General features: G+C 55.3%; 2 protein-coding genes across 7 annotated transcripts in view; one reads left to right on the forward strand and one right to left on the reverse strand.

The window, feature by feature from the left end:
* The first annotated feature begins 102 nt into the window (after positions 1 to 102).
* On the forward strand, positions 103 to 18,921 carry GET4 (guided entry of tail-anchored proteins factor 4). 4 transcript variants are annotated; one of them, XM_072836661.1, is made up of 12 exons: positions 795 to 904; positions 1,291 to 1,453; positions 2,014 to 2,110; positions 4,684 to 4,906; positions 5,194 to 5,272; positions 5,622 to 5,703; positions 6,209 to 6,358; positions 11,673 to 11,811; positions 13,116 to 13,256; positions 13,356 to 13,431; positions 13,593 to 13,665; positions 18,083 to 18,921. In XM_072836661.1, exons 2-12 carry the CDS (start codon positions 1,328 to 1,330, stop codon positions 18,166 to 18,168), a joined length of 1,272 nt encoding a protein of 423 aa, XP_072692762.1. In that variant the 5' UTR covers positions 795 to 904; positions 1,291 to 1,327; the 3' UTR covers positions 18,169 to 18,921. The 4 variants fall into 4 exon arrangements, with proteins under 4 accessions (XP_072692763.1, XP_072692762.1, XP_072692764.1 ...); XM_072836663.1 differs by lacking the exons at positions 2,014 to 2,110; positions 4,684 to 4,906 and having other exon boundaries at positions 805 to 904; XM_072836662.1 differs by lacking the exons at positions 795 to 904; positions 1,291 to 1,453; positions 2,014 to 2,110; positions 4,684 to 4,906 and adding an exon at positions 103 to 340.
* Positions 18,752 to 21,362, reverse strand: part of ADAP1 (ArfGAP with dual PH domains 1) — a 54,219-nt gene continuing 51,608 nt past the window's right edge. For all 3 annotated transcript variants that reach the window (XM_072836665.1, XM_072836666.1, XM_072836667.1), the window contains exon 11: positions 18,752 to 21,336. In XM_072836665.1, coding sequence (XP_072692766.1) covers positions 21,308 to 21,336 — 29 coding nt within the window. In that variant the 3' untranslated portion in view covers positions 18,752 to 21,307. The remainder of the gene's footprint in view (positions 21,337 to 21,362) is intronic.

The following is a 21,362-nucleotide window of genomic DNA, read 5'->3' on the forward strand; positions in this document are numbered from 1 at the left end:
GGCGGCCCCCGGCAGGCTCCGCGCCCCCGCCCGGGTCACGTGGCCGCCCGCCGGCGCGCCCGCCTGCAGCTGCGCGCAGCTCCTCGCGGGCCGCCGTAGAGGGCGTCGGGCGGCCGCCGGGACGGAAGCCGAGAGGCGCTGCCGACCGCGCCTGCGACAGCGTCAGCCCTGCGCGGAGCGCCGGCCCGATGGCGGCGGCGGCGATGGCCGAGCAGGAGAGCGCTCGGAACGGCGCCCGGAACCGAGGCGGTGTCCAGCGCGTGGAGGGCAAGCTGCGCGCCAGCGTCGAGAAGGGCGACTACTACGAGGCGCACCAAATGTACCGGACCCTCTTCTTCAGGTAGCCGCGGCGCCGCGGCCGCCGCCTTCCAGGGCTTTCCGCCGAGCCCGGCGCCCCGCCCCCGGCCGCCTCCCATTGGCCGCCCCGCGCCGCCCCGGGCCTCCATTGGCCCGCGCCGCTGTCTGTCGCCGCGGCGGTGGGAGCAGGCGGGCGGCGGGGAGGCGGAGGACCCGGGACGCCGGGCGGGCCCCCACCCTGGCCCCGACCCTGGCCCCGACCCTGGCCCCGACCCTGGCCCCGGCGTCCCTTCCCCGGCCTTCCCTGCCCGGCCCCCGGCCCGGTGGTGCCCATCCGCGGCCTCGCCCGGACCGAGCCCCGGGGTCTACGGCCCCGAGCACCTCGCTCGTGCGGGGGAAACGTGCTCCTGCCCCGCGGTGGAGCAGCCGTGCCTGCGAGCGCCGCCCACACCTACGCGGCCAAGGGCTCCGGGGGCGCGGCCCGCCCCGGGGGCAGGGGGCGCGGGGGGCTCCGGCGGCGCAGCGGGGGCCTCGGGGCGCAGCGAGTGCCCGGGGTTGGGGTGCAGGAGGCTTTGGAGGCGCAGCGAGGACTGGGGGCTGGGGCGCGGTGAGCCCCGGGGGCTGGGGCCGGAGTGAGTCTTGGGGGCTGGGGCGCAGGGGGCGCGGGACTCCGTGCAGGTGCAGGAGGACTAGCGCCACGCGGGCTGAAATAAAGGGCGTTTCTCCGTGCGGCCCTGGCGCATCGGCAGGTGTATGGCCTGTGGTGACCCTCGTGTGGGCTGCGCGGTAGCTGTGGCTAGGTTGGGACATGCTGCCGCTGTGACCTGAGTCGCGATGTGTGTGGGACGGTCTGATCCCTCTCGGCCCCGGGGGTCGGTGTGGGTGGGCCCCAACCACAGGTGCAGGGGTTCAGTCAGTTAGCTGGCCTTTTCTCTCCAAGCCGTAGTGGTAGGGTACTGATGGGCCACCGGGCTGGGCCTGTTCATCTTTCAGGCCTAGACTTTCCTGTTATGCATCAGCGACAAGTTGGATGGGAGGCTCTGGGACTCTGCGGTTCTGTCCAGGGCATGCTCGAGCTCCAGGGCTTGGAGGACGGGGTAGGAGTGAACAAAGCTGGCCACAGGCCTCCCTGGTCTGGCATCTTCACCAGCCCGAGGTGCGTGCATCTGAGGGGGAGCTTTCCCAGTGCTCCAGATTGGCCCAGGAGCTTGCTGTTCTTGGGATTGCTATGTAGATGTTCACCCCGGTGATTAATCAGCAAAACTGGATCTTCCCAAAAATAAACAGTGTTTCTTGTTCAGAGACAGTTCTGCTGTGTGGGATCAGCTCTCTGGCCAAAGTGTGTTTGGGGGTGGTGATGGAAGGCAGGCTCCCCGCCAGCCCGGCCTTGATGTGGCTTGGAATTCACCTGTCCTCTGTGACCTGTGACCAGCCTTGGCCTCCCCTGTGGTGCATCTGGGGTACACCTACACCTCTTGGGAGTTGGGACCGTAAATCATTTGCCATTGGCCACACGGGGCACGAAGTTAATGGTCGCATTCATGGCCATCCATAAGGCCCATCTGAACTAGCCTCCAGTTGTCCTTGACTCCCAGGGTACCATCCCCATAGACCTGGGACTCCAGCCTCACTGAGACCCTCCTGGGTGTGCGGCTCTGAACAAGTCTGATTTACTGGGTCACCCCAGGTTCTTGGTTTTATATGTTTATATCGAAGTGTTTACAGGAAACGTGCAGTTTGAAGAGTTTTGGTGCGTATGCTCTCATGAAACCGCTGCCAGTCAAGTTAATGGAGAACATCCATCACCACAAAGGTTCTGTTCTCTCTCTCAGAATCTCTCTGATACCCCTTGGCCCCATGCAGCCACTGCTCTCTGTGGCCCCATGAGTTAATTTGCATTTTCTAGAATATAATGTAAGTGGAATCATATCCTTTTTTTTGTATGTTTTGAAAACTCAGAATGATTATTTGGAGATTTACCCATGTGTGAAGCATTAACTCATTTCTGTTGCCAAGTGGTGTTCTGTAGTGTTGGTGGACCACAGTTTGTGACCCGTTCACCTGTTGGCTATGTTTACCGCATTGCTGGATTTTTTTTTTAAGATTTTATTTATTTTACATATAAAAAAAGGTTTTATTTATTTTAAAGATCTTATTTATTTACTTGATAGAGCACAAGCAGGGGGAAGAGCAGGTGGAGACAGAGAGAGAAGCAGGCTCCCCACTGAGCAGGGAGCTCAACACGGGGCTTGATCCCAGGACCCCAGAATCATGACCTGAGCTGAAGGCAGATGTTTCACTGAACGGAAACCCCCCCAGGCGCCTCCAAATTGCCCTGATTTTATTGTCGTATTTCACAGCCGTTGAAGGAGAAGGGGACATGGAATGGGGTAGTCCAGTGGGTTGGACTTGGTCGGTGTGCATGCCTCAGGTGTGGGTAGCAGTTGAGTCCCAGCGGCTAGCTGGAGGCTCTGGCCCATCGATGGTACTGATGCCAGTGGGTGGCCGCCCAGTGTCTTCAGACCTCCCTCCGCCAAGATGAGAAGGGAGTCCGTTTTCTAGGCCTGTTGGGTTACTGGTGCTCTGTCATCCTCCATCCCCTTTCTGGCTTCCATGGCTGTTTTGTGGGATGGCCAGAGGGCCTCTTGGCCCATGCCACCACCATCACCCCCTGGGGATGCCTCTGCAGCAGCCTGCCTCCCCTCAGGGCCTTTCTGAGGCTTGTGTGATTTTGTCTCTTAAATCAAATGAAAATTTTTAAAAGAAAAACTTAAGCGGGCACGTGGGTGGTTCCATGGCTTAAGCATCTGCCTTCGGTTCAGGTCGTGATCCTAGGGTCCTGGGATGGAGCCTCATGGGGAGTCTTCAGCCCTCTCCCTCTGACCCCCTCCGCAGTCAGTTGTTAGCTGGGAGATGGCAGCAGCACACACCCACCAGGTGTGCTGACGCTCCATGTGTGGGTGCAGACATCAGAGCTGTGTGCGTGGGCCCTGGCTGGAGGGCTCTTGCTCCTCCTGCTCTCAGCCCCCCTCCCAGGCCTTGGACCCAGACACTAAATCCCTTCCCATACCCTGACTTCTGCAGAAAGAAGCACGTTCATTTTTCAGGGTTGCCTTTCACTATTTTTTTTTTTTTTTTCTGACTTTCCTCAAACCGCAACAGGTGATTTCACCTGGAGGGGACAGGTGCTGGAAATGGCACATCATCCCATCCCCCTTGGGCCCCTAGCCCCAGGAAGGGAGTTACGTCGGGTGCTTGAAAGCAGGCCCTGTTATCCCAGGGATTTGCTGTCACCTGCTTCTTAGCAATTGCTTTCATCAGGTGTTCTGAGAGTTGGTCTCTTGCTCTGTGTCAGATGAGCCTGGGGTTTGGTCACTTCTTAAGTAAGCAGCTCGCTGGCAAGATGGTCACTTAGGATAAGTGTGTATGTGTCCACGCAGATGGCAGCATGAGGGGGTGTGCCTCTGAATACTTGTCTTTCCAGAATAGCCAGTGGCAGTGCTGGCCCCAGGTCGTGTGCTGGATGGCTCCCAGCAGGATGAGACTGGGATGAGTTGGGTTGGTGTGGGAGTAGTTTGTGTGAGCGTGCGAAAGAGAGAGAGACGCAGCTCACAACAGTGCTGCTGCAGAAACTGCAGGCCCTGTGGGTACCCTCCCGGCTGGCGGAGGTTTTCTTTCCTGGGGTGTGGGGTTTCCCTGCATGTGACAGGGGTGGGGAGGGTGTGTGGTTGTGGAACCTTTTTGAGGAAAAGCCTGTTCCTGTAGTTAATTGAACGGCCAGGCTACTCATATTCCCACCTGACCTGTTGCTCCGGGGAGCTGCAGGCACGCTCCCAGGTGTGCATGTTCGGTGTTTGCCTGTCTTGGTAGCACCTCAGTGCTGCTGCTATAGTATTATTCTTTAGTTTTTGTGTCTTGACCAGGAGGCACAGACTGATTGGTTCTATTTTTTTTCTGATGATCATGAAGTTAAACTTCCAGCCAGTGAATCCAGTGTCAGCTTTGGAGAGCCGCTTCCTGCTGACTTTCTCTCAGGCCCAGCTGGTGTGTTGCAGGCGGATCATCATCCCGTTGTTTGTGTTTAGTTACTTGTCAGGCTCTGGCTGCTCTGTGCTTCTGTGTCTGCAGCTCAGGAAACTGAGAAATGTGTTCAGAGTGGGAAAGGGTAGGAAAGGGTGGAAGGGCCCTCCATTAGTGGTGCGGGGGCAGGAGCCGGAAAGCAGAGACTGTTGATGCAGTCATCACAGTGAGTGCTGTGTGTCCGTCCCCCCTGAGTCTCCATCCAGGAGCTCCCACTGTCCCAGCCTCTGAGCACTGCTTTGACCCCTGGTTCTTTGATGGGCCCCAGTGTGCCACTCTATCCCTTATGCACCTCCTTCCACCCAGGCACGGCCTATGCTGGAAGGTGGAAGTCACCCAGGCTTTCTCTGGGTCCTTCTGCTGAAACCCTTGAGCTGCTCCAGGCACGTTTGGGCACAGACAGCATCCCTGCCAGCGCTGCTGTCAGATGTGGGACATGGGTCTGCTGGTCCCCAGAGGCCCAAGTTGCTGACAGCCGGGGCCCAAGGGCACCCCAACGTGGAGCCTGGACAGACTCAGAGCAGGCAGGGTACTGACCACTGGGTGAGGTGGTGGGCCTCAGGAAACAGACCAGAGCTCCACTCCATCTTTGGAAGGAGGCCTGTATCCCTTCAAGTGTGTGTACGGGATTGTTTGCTTTGTAAAGCTTTCATGTTTACTCATTTTAGCTTGAGCATTTAATCTCCAAACTATAGCCATTGGGTCGGGTGAATGTAATGAAGAGAGTGTGTTGGAGGATGTCTGGAGGATGTCTGCACTGAAGCATCTGCCTCACTGGACCTAACTGGGGCTCTGCTCCTTTTCTCTCTCTTACAGATACATGTCACAGAGCAAGCACACAGAGGCACGGGAGCTCATGTGCTCAGGGGCGCTGCTGTTCTTCAGCCACGGCCAAGTACGCAGCGGGCTTGTCCCTTTCTCTGTTTGGGGCCTGCGGGTTGGAAGAGAACTATCCATGGAGAGGCGTGGTGGAGAACCGTGGACTGTTCTTGGTGCTGTCCACGGCTGGGCGAGTGTCCTCATTGTCGTGGGGTGCTACCTGAGGGTGCACTGCATGTCAGCTGGGGTCTCCATCCTTCAGGATGCACTGCCACATGAGCTCTGGGCTCAAAGGAGTCTCCTTAGCTTTGCACCACCATGCATTTCTAGCTGGAGACCGGAGCAGCCACCCAACTTTGCCGTGTCTTCTGAGAACCAGCCAGAGCTCTGTTTTTGTGATCCTAACTCACTTCCATGTTTTGTAGCAAAACAGTGCTGCGGACTTGTCCATGCTGGTCTTAGAGTCACTGGAGAAGGCCGAAGTCGAGGTGGCCGATGAGCTGTTGGGTGAGGCTTTCTTACTATGCATGAGGTACCTTCACACATGGAGTAGTGATACCCCTAAACACACGCTCTGGTTGTGTCCCAGACACCTGGCTGCCCAGCTTGCCCTGTGTGGTAAATGTCCAATGGGGGAAGTCCTTCTTAGGAGCTGCCTGGCTGGAAGGATGGAGGAGGGACTTGCTCCTGGCCTCTCTACTCCGGCATGTTACCTCCCTACCTGCCCAGGCCTTCCTCCTCTGTAGGCCAGCTCCCTGCTATAGCCCACACCTCCACTCAGCTCCTTGACAAAGGAGTGTGTGGCTGTTGGCTCTGCAGCTGAGAGGTCGGTTGAGGGTCCCTGGGACCTGGCGGGCAGGAGGGGTACATGCACGAGGACACCACAGCATGCCAATTCCCAGGTTTTGAAGTGAAGTAACTTTTATTTTAGTGAATTTTTGTAAGATGCAGCATACAGAGAGCTGAGAAGTACTGTTTCTTTGGGTAAGAATCTGTGTTTGTGTTGTTTTAGAAAATCTGGCTAAATTGTTCAGTTTGATGGACCCAAATTCTCCAGAGCGGGTGGCTTTTGTGTCTCGAGCCCTGAAGTGGTCCAGTGGAGGATCTGGGAAACTGGGTCACCCTCGGCTCCACCAACTGCTGGCCCTCACCCTGTGGAAAGGTAGGCCCAGTACCCCCATGCACAGAGCATCTCTTGGTGGTAGGCGCTGGCGGCCCCAGGAACAGCTATCCCTATTTATGCTCCCCTTTGGCTTTTGTGTTGAACTCATGGGCCACAAGTAATGAGGGAAGATTCTGCTTTCCGTGGGGCGGCCTTGGCCATCCCTGTCCCCCAACCAGTTTCCTTTCTGGGACGTCCTCCCCAGACTGGTTCTCTGAGGGCACTGTGCTCTGTATTTTCTTCCTCAGAAGCTAAGATAGATGTGAAGAAGTATTTGTGGGGACTATTCAGTCTACGAAGGGGTTCCTGGCAGTTTCTGGGTGCGCTTCACACCCGGAGCTCTGAGTCTGCTGCTCAGGCACAGGAAAAGGCATTTGGTTGGGTGCCCTGGAACAGCATTTGTTCAGAAGATTCTAAGAGCACTGTGCAGGAAGCTCATTCACACTGTGTCAGCCGTCCCGGGGGTCCACCTGTGTGCTCTGGTGTTAGCGGCTGCCCACTGGGTTGGGGGCAGGCGAAAGGGAGGTGATGTTTGGCAGGTGCCTTGGTGGGAGCAGAGGGGCAGCCTCCTTTGCTTGAAGGTGACCTTCTGCCAGTAACTTCTGTGACAGCAAGCTCCTCCTGGAAACAGCCTCATTCCAGCAAGTGGCATGGTGGTCAGACAGATCATAGGAGGTGGTCAGTCTCCTCCATAGCCCATGGGCCCAGGACACCTTCCTGCTTTGCTTCTTGTGCAGTGGCACGCACACGTGTGGTGGGCGCTTGCCACGAACCCAGCTGGGAAGCCTGCTGTGTGAGCATATGTGGCCTCCTCCCATCTCCCCTGTGGGCCATGGCGCTCACTCCGCCGTGTGCCCCCCCACCCCGTGACCCACGAGGCAGGAGGCTCCTCCATCCCCCTCCACACTGACATGCCACCCCTACCCTCACCCTGTAAGATGAAATGAATTCACAGGCCAGACTGTTGAGGACATTTCTTGGAGGGTAGAATTCCTTCCACACTCCTACTCAAGGAGGAAGGAGGACGTGGGGCCTGAGAGAGCAGCTGGCACCTCTGGGCCAAGGCGAGTGTGGGCTCCCTCCCCTGCTGGCGCACATTCCTCCATACCTGGGCCACCCCAGCCTTCACAGCTAGCGTGGTGCCTGTGTACTTTCTGTCTATCCCACCCTAAGGATGCTGGGGTGTCCAGCTCTCACTGCCGTTGCCAGGAAACCTCTCGGCAGGAAGCCATCTGTGCTGACCAGCCTGGTGGGGGGCAGGTGGGGAGCCCCAAAGGCCCCTGCCCTAGACTCTTGCCTCATCTTCCCCGGGCAGCCGGATCTGCAGTCAGGAGCGCCTATGGCAAACCCGTGTTGCCAGCGAGCATTTATTTAGCACTCCTTTGGCCCAGTCTGTATTTGTGGAGTGTGTGGGGAGATGCCAGGCAGAAAGTGGAACATGACCCTGTGTCCCTGGCTGAGAAGCAAAACTTATGCTTCAGCAGTCCTTCAGAGGCTTCACTGGTTAAGAGCCAGTTACAGGGCATGTATGTCTAATAGTATGATTTTAAAATTCAAAATATAGCAATTACACATAGTGCTTGAGGCACAAATCCCGAGTGAGAGAAGCACAGACTCCATGTCCTGTCCTCCCCCAGAATGTCCACGGCTCGTGTCCACATTGTTGTAGCGCCCAAGGACAGGCCCACAACCAGGCTTCCCTCTGGGGTGGTGGAGTGGGAGCTCCAGGCAGGTGCGTCTGATGAGGCGGAGCCACCTGCTGCCGTGTTGGTTTGCTCTCCACAGCTTGCATCCACATGGCACGTTTGCTGTGTGGTATTCCATCATTCAGGCATACTTCATTCTGCTGCACTTCACATATACCGCATCTTTTACAAATGGAGGGTTTGTGGCTACTCTGCCTTGAGCAAGTTTATTGTCACCCATGTTTCCAACAGCACTTGCTCGCTTGGTGTCTCTGGCACAGTCAGTAATTCTAGTGATCATTGTAGGCTTTTTCATTATAATTTATTACAATGATCTGTGATTGGGATCCTTGATATTTTAAGTTTTGGGGTGCCAGGAACTGTGTTCCTAGAAGAGGGTGAATTTCATCAGTAAATGTTTGTGTGCTGACTGCTGTACCGACCAGCCGGTCCTATGACTCCCCCTTTCTTTGAGTCTCCCTATTCCCTGAGAGCCAGCAGTATTGAAATTGGGCTGGTTCATGACCCTACAGTGGCCTCTTCATGTTCCAGTGAAAAAAAGAGTCATGTGTCTCCCATTTTAAATAACAAGCTACAGATGGTTAAGCTCAATGAGGATGGCTTGTCCAAAGCTGTGGTAGGCTGAAAGCCAGGCCTCTGCACCAAACAGCCAAGTAGTGAACGAAGGCTAAGGTAGGTGAGGAGGCTGCAGAAAGAGGGAGAAGCAGCAGAGGCTGGTTCATGAGGTTTCAGGAAGGAAGCCTTCTCTGTAACCCTCTAGGTGCATGATAAGCAAGTGACCCAGAAGATCTAGCTGAGATCATTACTGAAGGTGGCTGCACTCAACAGCAGATTTCAGCGTAGATGAAACAGTCTGATATTAGAAGATGCTGTCTAGGACTTTCAGGACTTTTGTACCTAGAGAGAAGTCAGTGCTTGTTTTCAGTGGACAAGCTGACTCTCTTGTCAGGGGCTAATACAGCTGGTAACTTTAAGTTGAAGCCAATGCTCATCTAGCATGCTGAAAATCTTAGGGCCCTTAAGCATTATGCTAAATCTACTCTCCCTGTCCTCTGTAAATCCAGCAACAAAGCCTGGATGACCGTGTATTTACTTACACCATGGTTTACTAAACGTTTTAAGCCTGCTCTTGAGACCTGCTGAGGAAAAAAAGCTTCCTATCAAGATATGACTACTCACTGACACTGCGCCTGGTCAAACAAGAGCTCTGATGGAGATGGGCAACAAGATAAATGTTTTCATGCCTGACACAATATCCATTCTGCAGCGCATGGATCAAGAAGTCGTTTCAACCTTCAAGTGTTATTATTTAACAAATACATTTCACAAGGCTATTGCTGCCACAGACAGGGAGTCCTCTGATGGTTCTGTGAAAGGCCCATTGAAAACTTTCGGAAAGGATTCATCATTGTAAATGCCCCTAAGAACACCAACACCCTTGATTCATAGGAAGAGGTCAAAATATCTGTAGTGACTAGAGTTTGTTAGAAGTTGACTCCAGCCCTCATGCATGACTTCAGGGGGTTCAAGACCCTGTGGAGGAAGTCACTGCAGATGTGATGGAAATGGCAAGAGAACTAGAATCAGAAGAGCGTGAAGGTGGGACTGAACTACTACCATCTCACACTTTAATGGACGAGGATATGCGTCTTATGGATGAAGTGGTTTCTTGAGATGGAATCCACACTTGGTGAAGATGCTGTGACAAATCACATAAACTGAGCTGATAAAACAGAAGCAGGGTTTGAGAGGACACCCAGTCTGAAAGAAGTTCTCCTGTTGGTACAAGGTTATCACATGCTATAGAGAAATCCCTCGTGAAAGGAAGAGTCCTTCAGTGCAGCAGACATCATTTTAAAGAACTTGCCACGACCACCACAGCCTGCAGCACAACCACCTTGATTGGTCAGCAGCCACCATCGTCAAGGCACGACCCTCCACCAGCAAATAGAGAAGAAGTCCCCAAAAGCTCAGGTGGTGATTACCATTTCTTAGCACCTGGTGTTCAGACCGTGCTCTTGCACACTTATCAGACTTTAGTGTCAGCATAGCTTTTATGTGTACTGGGAAGCCGGAAAGTTTGATTTACTTTGTTGCAGAACTTGCTTTGTTGTGGTGGTCTGGACCTGAGCCCACAGTTGGCCCAAGATGCTCCTGCAAGGGTACCAGTCCAGTTCTTGGAGGGAGCTGTGTGCTTAGACAGAATGTGGGTGTAGTTTTGCCTAATTTTTCTTCTATGATACTCTAAAACCAAAAGGTTATTTTGAGGGGTCCAAGGGAGTGAGGAGAGGCAAAACAGCACAGGTACACAAAGAAATGTGGAATCAGAATTATTCTGAGGTCCTAAAGGCAGTGTGCTGGGCACTGAGAGCTGGTGCCGAGGTCTGGAGGGCAGCTGTGCCCAGGCAGGAGCAGGTGTTCCCAGTAGAAGGTGTCAGGCAGCTAAGGCACGGGGCCTCAGCCTTGGACATGCATGGGAACCAGGTGGCTTGTGAGCAGGACAGGGGCGTGGGCCAGTCTGCTCCAGGAGACAAGCCCGGGTGTGGGGAGGTAGTCTGGGTCTCTGCCTCGGCCCACCTGCTACTCTGGGTGTCCTGTGCTTGGTTGGTTGCTGAGCACGCCTTTGTAGCTCTGGCAGCCAGAAATGGAGGGGTGGGGTGTTGAATCCGCAGTGTGCGGGGTAGCAGATTTTTGGGTGATGAGTGGGGAGAGTAGGTTTACAGCCTGAGTCATTTACTGATGTTGGGAAGATTGGGATTTTTGTCGTTTTTTTTTTTAAACAAACGCTTACAAACAGTTGAGCATTGGAGGAGCCTGTCCCCTGCTGTGCTGTTAGCACTAAAGTCTCATGCCTTGCTGAAAGGTGTAGCCACAGGGAACAGGGTGACAGGCCCCTGAGATGAGCATGTCACTGAGTTACCTGTTGGGGCACAGGTTCCAGTTTGGGGCCCAAGATTCCATATTACTGACTAGCTCCCAGGTGACCCCATGTTGAGGGGGACCCCCTGGTCTCCTCTGGGGCCACCGTGGGGATGAGACGTGTTCCTGCTGCACGCAGGACCTATCCCTCCTCACAGGGACTTTCATCCAGAAGGTCTTCTTCCCCTGCCTAGGGGGAGCTCTGCCTTTTCGGGGGGATGGACCGTGAACATGGTGATTGAATCTGTGGACGTGGAACATGCCTTGGAGGAGGCAGGAGGGCTGGCCAGCCAAGGGCTCAGCACATGCGTGTCAGGAGGGCGGGGGCCATGAGGCTCTTGAGAGAACAGGTGGCCTGACCTGGTCCTAGCTGCCACACGAGATTCAGGGCATTTGCGTGTGGAGGTCAGTGTGCCTTGCATCTCATTTCATCAGAAGCATATGGAACTACCGCCATGTGAGTCCGAGGGTCCCCTGTGGGCCATTCCTCGTGGGTCTGCTCACATGAGCACAGACTCAGGGACCCTGAGCACCGGGGCAGAGCAGTTCAGCTAGAAGCCCGCCCTCCCCCACTGTGTGTGTTTGCCCCATGCGTGGACCAGGTATGCAGAGTGAAGGCAGGTGAATGCGAGCAGGGGACCGCACGCTGACCTGTCTCTCTTCGTCGGTGCCCCCCCTTCCCTCTGTAGAGCAGAACTATTGTGAGTCCCGGTACCACTTCCTGCACTCCGCGGATGGCGAAGGCTGCGCCCACATGCTGGTGGAGTACTCGACCTCCAGAGGCTTCCGCAGCGAGGTGGACATGTTCGTGGCCCAGGCGGTGCTACAGTAGGTACCCACGTTTACTCGGTCACATCTGGGCTGGCACAGCTGCCCGGGGCTCCATCTCTTGTGCCTGCGCAGACCTGTCAGGGACACTGCACGCTATCCCCTTGACTCCCCTGGGCTGACTGGTGAGACCTCAGTCAGGCAGCAGGGAAGTGAGTGTTCTGAACGAGCGTTCCGCCCAGCTTCTGTTTTCTCACATTGCCTTTTCCCTGTTTTTGGCTTTTTTAATATCAGGCCACTATTTTTTGTAGGGCACATGTATTTGATAAACTTGACGGGTGTCTTGGAATGAGGAGTGTGCGTGCTTTTGCAGCTTTCCTGAGGCTGCTTCTACCTTCCCAGACATCTCGTGTGTCTGAAGGGTTCGTGCGAGGGTGGTGATGCCCCAGCGCCACCCCCTGCTGCAGCCCGAGCCTGTCCTCCTCCCCTCAGGCCTCCTCGCTTCCTCCTCCTCCTTGAGGACCAGGGTGGTGCTGGCACCCTCAGCACAGGAGGGAGGGTTTGCAGTAAGCACTCCAGTGGGCCCACACCACCCGCCTGAGCTCAAGACGTCTCAAGTGTGCTCTAACTGAAGAAACACTTGGATTTGGTGGCCAGGGATTGAGATAGGGAGCATCTTACGAGTTTAAAGAGGTTGGGGTCACAGAATGCTTGCTGTACTTGACAGCACCTCAGAGTTTCCACGTCCGCCACACAGTGACATGTTGCTGGTGTCTGCTACCGTAAAATGGAGACATTTCTCAGACCCCAGAGCTCCCTGCCCCTGGCCATGTGGCATATGGTGCAGAGTCCCTGGAGTCCACCAAACACCTTCTCGTAGGTCCCTCCCTATACTGTCACAAGTTGGAGGCCTCCTCATGGTGAAATCCCACTGTGGGGATGTCGTCCCACCCAGCACAGTGTCTGGGGGCACCCTCGGCCTCATTCCCAGGGGTCCCTGGGCTGACTGCTCACGCAGACGGGCCTGATGGGTGCAAACAGGCTGTAGTCCCAAGAACTCCCTGCAGTGTCGTAGCTCTGGACCTTGGACATGGTCACCTTCCCCAGTTTAATCTCTTCATCTGTAAATTGTGGGAATCATGAGGTGCCCTGCTCACCGGGGGCAGCTCATCTGAGCATCAAGCCTGGTCCGGCAACTCCTCAGGCCACCAGAGCTGCGGGATCATGCGGGCAGGTGGCCCGGGGGCTGTCAGACAGCTTTCTGCACCCTTGGAGGCACCCTGTGTCCAGCGAGCATGTGAGCTTCTGTAGAAGTGCTGCCATTTCCTCCTTCAGCATCCCTCTTACTAGGATATGACTTCCAGGTTTCTCTGTTTAAAAAACAAAAGCAGTGCGTCAGTGGTGTTCACAACGTACACGCAGAAACACCCGTCCATTGAGAACGGCCCTCCATTCGTGCAGCCCCTGCTCAACTTCATCTGGTTTCTGCTGTTGGCTGTAGACGGGTGAGTCTTCCCTGCGTGTGCAGGGGGTGTGCACGGGCGCTTTTCTTGTTCTGTGATTTTCACTTGGAAAGAGTTGTGTGCCCCATTGTCTTGTTTCAGAGGCAAACTGACGGTGTTCACAGTGTTGTGTGAGCAGTACCAGCCGTCCCTCCGGCGGGACCCAATGTACAATGAGGTGAGTGGTGGGTGGGGCTGGGCAGCCGCTGGAGAGGAGACGTCCCCAGTCCCTGTGTGGCCCTCAGGGACAGGACAGGACCTGAGATGAGGGTGGGGGGAGGTCTTGTGCATCCAGCATGTTCCAGCCCCACAGTAACCCCATGCCCCTGCCTCCTCCAGTACCTCGACAGGATAGGGCAGCTGTTCTTCGGTGTGCCACCCAAGCAGACGTCGTCCTACGGGGGCTTGCTAGGTAAGATGGGAGCAGGGGGCACCCACTGGGAGGGCACACAGTGGGCCTGGCTGTGTGACACCCGGCCCGCACTGGGTCTCTCCCCTGGCACTGCCGGGCATGCTCATGCTGCTTTTTGGGGGCCCCACATCTCGGGCCAGCCAAACCCAGCCTAGAGGCTCTGTCATTCCTAGGGCTCCCTCTCCGTTGGCCACAGAATCAAGGCAGATTGCTTTTTTATTCTGGTAAAACATGCATGTCTTAAAATTTGCTGTTTAACCATTTCTCAGTGTCCACTTGTGGGGCACCGAGTACATTCCCACTGCTGGGCTGCCTTCTCCTTATCCGGCTCCAGAATGTTCTGTCCCCGTGACACACTGACCCCTGCCCTCTCCCCCAGCCCTGCCATCTACTTTCTTTGTGAGTCTTAAGACACCGGGACCTCGTGTGCATAGGGTCCCCACGTGTGTCCTGCGTCTGGCTTGTGTCACTCAGCCTCACGTCCTTAGGGTGCATCCCTGTGGTGGCAGGTGTCCTTCTTTCTGAGGCTGAACAGTGACCTATTGTGTGGACGGATCCCACTGTGTTACCCATCTTTCCATGATGGACTCTATAATGCTGCTGTGAACACGGGGGGTGTATATCTGAGCCCCTGCATCCAGTGCTTTGGGTGATACACCCTGGGATTGCTGGGTCACATCGAAACTGTTTAATTTTTGAGATGCTGCCAGACTGCCTTTCCCAGCTGTGTGCAGGGCTCCAGTTTCTCCATGTCCTCGCCCACACTCACTTTGTCTAGGACTCCGTTGTGGGTGTCTCACTGTGGCTCTGACCCACGTCGCCCTGATGATTAGTGATGTCATTTCTTGTGCTTATGAGCCATTTGTGTGTCTGTGTGTCCATTCAAGTCATGTTTTAAGTCAGGTTGGTGAGTTCTCTATACTAGGTGTCGATCCCTTATCGTATATAAAATTCTGAAATATTTTTTCTCATTCTGTGGATTGCCATTTGTTTTAAAGACTGTTTTCTAAAAGTAGTTTCAGCGGGGCCCTGGGTGGCTCAGTCTGACCCTTGGTTTAAGCGTCCAACTCTTGGTTTTAGCTCAGGTCATGAGATTGAACCCCATATTGGGCTGCATGCTCAACACGGAGCCTGCTTGGGATTCTTCTCCCTGCGCCTCCTGCTCACATTTGTATGTGCACGTGCGCTCTCTCGCTCTCTTTCTTAACTAAGTCTTTAAATAAGTAAAAGCAATTTTAGCTTCATAGTGAGATAAAGAGGAAGTTATGCCCTCACAGCAGTTACAGGCACCCTGGTCAGAGCGGTAATTTTGTTAAAATTGATAACCCTACATGGACACAGCACCTGAAGTTTATGGTTTATGTTGGGGGTCACTTTTGATACTGTACGTTTATAGGTTTAGACACATGGCCACCACTAGAGAGTCCTGCAGCGTGGTTTCTGTCCTAAAAATCCTGTGCTCAGCCTGCTCACGCCCTCCACACTCCTCTGCCTTTTCTCTCTGTGGGTATTGCCTTCTGATGCATAGAATTTTAAGTTTTCATGAAGTCCAGTTTATCTGTTTCTTCTCCATTGCTCTTGCCTTTAGTGTCCCATCCATAAAGTCATCGTCTGGTTCGGTGCTGGGAAGCTTTGGCCCAGTGTCGTCTTTTAAGAGTTGCACTGTTTTAGGGTTTACCTTTAGGTCTTTGATCCATTTAGTAGAGGGGTTTTGTACATGGTGTGAGGTAGGGGTCCAGTGTCCTGGCATTGTTTGCTGAAGATACCATCCTCTCCCCGCTGCGTGGTCTCATGACCTTGTCAGACACTGTTTGACTCCTATGCATGTGGGCTTGTATCTGGGCTCTGTCTTCTGTTCTGTGGGCCTGTGGCTGTTTGTGGACGCCACACTGCTGTTACTACTCTGTAATAAGTTTTGAAATCAGGAAATGCGAGCCCTCCAGTTTTGTTCTTTTACCAGATCATTTTGGCTGTTTGAGTCCATTGCAGTTCCATATAAATTTAAGGATGAGTTTTTCTTCTCTTGCAAACAAACCATTGGAATTTTGACAGGGACTGCATTGACCCTGTAGATGGCGTTGGGTGGCATTGGTCTTAGCAGCAAGTCCAGTCCTCTAATCTGTGGACACGGGAAGTACTTCCATTTATTTATGACTTTATAATTTCCTTTTCAGATTGTTCATTGTTGACATAGAAAAACACAGCTGATTTTTGTGTGCTGACTTTGTATCCTGCTGCATTGCTGAATTCACTTATTCTAACAGCTCTTTCATGGAGTCTTTAGGGTTTTCTGCATATGAGACCATCTCGCATGCAAACAGACCATTTTACTTCTTCCTTTCCACTGTAGATGCCTCTTCCTTCATTCTCATGCCTGATTGCTTTGGCCAGAGTTTCCAGTACTAGGTGCACTGGAGGTGGTGAGAGGAGGCACCGTCCCCTTGTTCCTACTCACCACTGAGGATTACATTTGCCGTAAGGTTTTCAGAGACGGCGGTGATTGTGTGGAGGCGGTTCCTCCTGTTTCTGGTTTGTTGAGTGCTTTTATGGGAGCGTTGGGTGTAGTCAAATGCTCTTCCTGCATCAGCTGAGATAGACGATTGTGCGGGCTTCCCCTGGTTCTGCTGACGTGGTGCGTCACTCTGGCAGGTGTTCACAGGGAGCCCTCTGTGCACTCCACAGACGAAGCCCCTTGTTGTGGTGCATCGTCCTTCACATGCTGCCGAGCCCTGTTCTCCAGTTGCCTGCTGAAGGTGTTGGCATCGTGTTCACAGGGGATGCTGGTCTGTGGCTTTCTCGTAGTATCTTTGGGGTTATGCTGGCCCCATAGGATGAGTTGGGAGGTGCTCCCTCCTCAGTTCTCTTGCAAAGCTTGAAGAGGATTGGTGTTGGTTATTAAATGTGGAGTAGAATTCACCAGTAAAGCCATCAGGGCCAAGGCTTTTCTTGGGAATTTCCAATGTCTGATCCCATCTCCTTCCTCGTTCATAGGCCCCTTCAGATGGTCCATGTCTTCGTGATTTAGTCTCAGTGGGCGTTAGAGGCCAGGTTTGTGACCCTGTGCATCAAGGCCAGGCCTCTGCCCCTCGTCTGCCTGGATGGCGACATGGTGTGGCCTTCCGTGGGGTCTCATACAAACTTCTTGCCTCCACCAGGTCCGCAGCCAGTGTAGTCCTCTCATCTGAAAGTGGCTTTTCTGAGCTTGAGTGTGGTGTTACTTTTGAGCAGGTACATCCTATTTCACGGAGTTTGTAGTTCACCCGTATGCACCTAAACCTGTCCAGCCGTTTAGAGGTCTCGCAGGGCCAGGCAGCATGTGGCTTCCTTCCTCAGCCTCCTTCTGGAAGTGGCGTTGCAGATACATAGATGGCTGTTCCACGTAAGGGGTCTGCGTCCCCCCACACTGACTGCACCGTGTTCTGGCTGGACCTGAGGTGGCCCCAGGTGATAGGCTCAGGTGGGGGGGGCTTGTCCCACAAAGGTCGGTGACACTGCTCCCACCCCACTGCCTGAACCCATGTGGCTCCCCCGTCGTGGGCCCTGCAGGGTTGGGCCAGGGTGTTTGTGTTCTCTGGGCCAAAGTGCACTCTGTGGAAAGGTCCTCTGAGATCATTGTAAAAGTTGTTGGTAATTGGACTTTCTTCTTGTAAACTGCGGGTCAGGATTGGTCTAGTGAAGGCGTCCCCACCATGTGTCCCCACACTCCTGCCACATCCCGGGCCTGGATGGGGCTGCGGGCATCCGAAGCCAAGGTGGTGCTTGCGTGTCTCAGCTTGCAGTCCTGCCCTCGCCCCACACCATGGGGTGTCCTGGCACCTCATGTTCCTTCATTTCCCACCAGAACTTCAGACTCGCCCCTTCTAGCATCCGGGCTGCTCGTGGCTTGTTCATTGGACCTGAGTTCATACGCCTGGATCTGTCCAGAGAACATTGTTCACATTTCCATTTGTTTTCATGATGGTTTGATTTCAGGGGACTTTCTGACCTCCCGAATTTATACTGAATCATTGTTCTTCGAATAAAAATAGATAAGCAAAGTGTCAATGGTGGCAGCTCCTATGGGCAACAGTGGTCACCATTTCTGCGTGTGGCCTTTGAAACTTGCATCCTGACCTCTTTCTGGACGCTTGTAGGAGTGTGCACCTGTATGACATACATGCTTGTGTCCGCTCAACAGTGACCTCCCCAGGGCTGTCCCAGGTGCTGTGCTGTGTCCCCCGATGGGCACTTGGGGTCTCTCCCCAGCTGTCAGGTCCTTGCAGACATGCCGAGTGTTCCCAGAGACTTGTGGTGGGGGGTTTGCTCAACCTATTAAAGCCCTGGAACACGGCGCCACGGAAAGTGGGATTCCCCAGGCAGGGAGGTGCTGACAGTGTGCAGCTGCTGTGCCCCTGATGGCACCTGCGTTTGCTTCCAGGGAACCTTCTGAGCAGCCTCATGGGCGCCTCGGAGCAGGAGGGCGAGGACAGTCAGGACGACAGCAGCCCCATTGAGCTCGACTGACCCCGTCCACCTGGCCTGCATGAAGACGCCCCGACCCCGGGCCCTCACACTCGGGGCTCCCATTGTGAGGCGGTGGTAGCCGCGTCAGCATTTGCGCGCCGGCTCGGGGCCGCGCGGCGTGCTGTGGCCGTGCTGGCTGGGCTGCACGCGCATCTTCAGACTGCCCCACAATAAAGCACAGGCCTTGCCGCGCTACCACCCTCTCCCTGTCCTTTGTGTCTGGTTTGCTTTGGGAGGCGACCTGGCGTCCGGTGCAGGCCCATAGGCCTGACCCCGTCATGGTTGGTGTGGGGGGTGGCTGCTGTCCAGCCGCCCCTTGTGGACATCCTGTGGTGGCCTGGCCACCAGTGTCCCGGAGAGCATCTGGGCGGCTGCTCTGTGCCGCACCCCGAGGCCACGGCCATTTGGAACGGGTCTCACAAAGGGATCAGGAGTCCTTTCCACGTTTCGTAATGCAGTATTTATTTTCTTCGGGTGATTGATTCCTTTGACCTGGAGTTGTAGGTTTTCACCAATTAACCAGTCCAGGAGCGAGCAGACCTGCCCTTTCTCACTGACGCTATACCAGATGCTCCCAGAGCAATGACAAGAGGGGAAACACTTTATTTTTTCACAATTAAAATAAGAGTTGTAGATTAATACACAGTGATCATGCATGGGAAGGAGTGAGATACACACTTTTATTGACTGTAAATGGAATTTAAAGGAAGGTTTGTGTTACTTGTTGAGTTTAAATAAATCCTTTATACTGGGCTTTGCAGCGCTCGTCCTTTCTGAGTGAGCTCCTGGGTCCGGTGGGCGGGAGCGGGTGCCGAGGCCAGTGGTGGCCGAGTCTGTGCAGACCGTGCCCACAGTGGGTGCTGTGAACAGCCACACACGGCCAGTGTCGGGACAGTCTCGTGATCTGCATGTAACTACACAGCGGTGGCTTATTTGCATGTGAGAAACCAAATCCAGTGGGTTCCTGCACTGTGGCAGGTTCTGCACCCAGGCCATGGGGTGGGGGAAGGAGAGTGCTGAGCCCCCCCACAAACTGCCCAGAGAACCTCTCAGGAGAGGGTAGTGTTGGAGGGAGTCCCTGCAAGGGGCAGGCCCTGGGGCGACGGACAGCCGGCTTGTGCTGTGATGCTTGTTCTGAAACCACAGAATGCGTCCAGCGCAGTCAGCGGGAGGGAAGTTGGAACAAAACGCAGGTTTTTATGTGTGATTTTGCCCAAACTCTGTAGATGAACACAGACCACATACCCATGCACACCTGGTGTCCCGCCCCACTCCTTTAGTAGTGGTAGTGGCGTCTGTCCTGACCCTCAGCATGTGGACACCTCCCTCCCGGGGGGACAACTCTGAGGCCGTGCACCCGACCCCGCTTTCCCTGTGAGCCCTGCCGCGTTTCATGCAGTTGTGAATGGTGCTGTCACTTTCTGGAACCACAGCATCCCTTTGTAGCCGGGCGGGCGTGTGTTCCCCACGTCTCCACTGCAGAGCACAAGGGAGACGGACCCCAGAAGCACAAGCAGCCCGCCACGCCGAGGTGTGTGAGGTAAGCACAGTAACCACCCTTGCTGAGCCGTGAGCTTCCACCGTAGAGAAATTCTTCCGCCAGTGCTAAAATGTTTCTTTTTAAAATGTTAGTGTCTTGGGCACAGCACCCTTGTGTCTGGGTAGAGAGGGTCTAGAAAACCAATCCCCGAGAACTTGTGACTAGGGCTGCTCCCCACGGGGACCGGTGCTCCAGGGGGACCTTCAGGTTCCACCCAGAATGAGACCTCCTGCCTCTGAGGCTTGAATTTACTTGACTAGAAGAGGGTAAGACAGACCAGCGATTGTGGGTGGTAGTGTCTGTCTTGGCTGGGGAGGAGGCACCTGCTTGGAGGGGGTGGGGCCTCAAGGACTTGGGCTGGGGCCCTGGGTGACCCCGTGACAGTCCTCACACCCCCGGCCCAGCTGTCAGCCTTTGCTTGGCAGAGTCAGGGCTGAGATGGGGGTGATGGGGAGCTCGTGTTCCTCTCTTGACTTGCAGCTGCCCCGCCCCAGTCCAGGTTTACATGAGTCTGAGCAGGGGAGCCCTGTGCTCAGGTATAGCAGGGAGTCGGGTACCCTTCTCCTAGGGGTGTCCCCACTTCCTGGCATATCTCTGAGGCCAGCAGCTAGGTCCTCCTGGGGACCCAGAGCCCCCACCCCAGCCTGTGACATACACAAGAGGCCACTCACTTCAGGATAGGACCTGCCTTGGGGACACCTTCCTGGTCTTCCCAAGGACCAATCTAGGGCTGCCTTAGGGGATGGGAAGGGGGCTGGGGGGCCACCCAGATCACCCGGCAGGTACCCCCCATCTAAACACACTGTTCCCCCCCAACCCCCCAAGGGTGGACAGAGCCAGGGGCACCTGGGGAGGAGGCTCAGTGGCTGTAAGTACTGGCTGGCCAGCAGCATGCTGGGTCCTGTGGGGGCCACTCTGGGCTTCTATCTTCCAAGGGCTCGGTGGCCACAAGGTCAGGCCAGTGGAGCGGGGCAGCAGACAGGAGCTGACCCTCCATTCTCCCTCCCGATCCAGGCACGTGGGGCCCAGCCGGCAGGCAGTCCTGAGGCCATGGCACGTGGGAGCCACAGCTCAAGGGGTACCTCTGAGCCCAGGACCCTCATGCACGTGCCAGGTCAGCTGCTAGCACCCATGCTAGCACCCAGGACCCCACGACTGACACACAGCAGGTGCTCAATAAATACTTGTTGAAGGGGACTTGGAGGAGGGGAGGCATGCAGGCCGCCCGCTGTCCCCATAGCCCGGCCTCCCACTCGGGCAGGGTCCCGCTCAGGTGGGCAGGTGGCAGGGGAGTCGGTGAGGGGCTGCCGGGCTGCCCGGAGCCAGGCCCGGGCCTCAGGAAGGGTGATCCAGTGGGCAAGGAGGGGGCGGGGACGGCAGCACGGTGGGGTCAGAGGCCGGTGGCCTGCAGCGAGTGTCCCGAGAAACAGGTCCTAGTGGCTAAAGCTCAGGCCCCACCTGGCCGTGTGTGGGGCTGCCCCTTAGCGCAGGGCCCGGACGCCGGTTCCTCCATCTGCCGGCCCTCCAGGCTGGCCGCTGCCTCCTCGATGGACACTTCCAGCGAGTCCGGCTCCCTCGGGCCTCCAGAACCACCTCTTGTTAGGGTTTATGCTTGAAGTGGGCTTCCACTGGAAAAGAACAGCATCCAGGCGTG

Source organism: Canis lupus, chromosome 8 (assembly GCF_048164855.1).
Source record: "Canis lupus baileyi chromosome 8, mCanLup2.hap1, whole genome shotgun sequence".
NCBI classification, from domain to species: Eukaryota; Metazoa; Chordata; class Mammalia; order Carnivora; family Canidae; genus Canis; species Canis lupus.

Coding starts and splice junctions, on each gene's coding strand:
- GET4 (XM_072836661.1), top strand. CDS start 1,328: ATGGGAGGCTCTGGGACTCTGCGGTTCTGTCCAGGGCATGCTCGAGCT. Junction 5,273..5,621: donor TGTTCTTCAGCCACGGCCAA/GTACGCAGCGGG, acceptor CATGTTTTGTAG/CAAAACAGTGCTGCGGACTT. Junction 11,812..13,115: donor GTGGCCCAGGCGGTGCTACA/GTAGGTACCCAC, acceptor TATGACTTCCAG/GTTTCTCTGTTTAAAAAACA.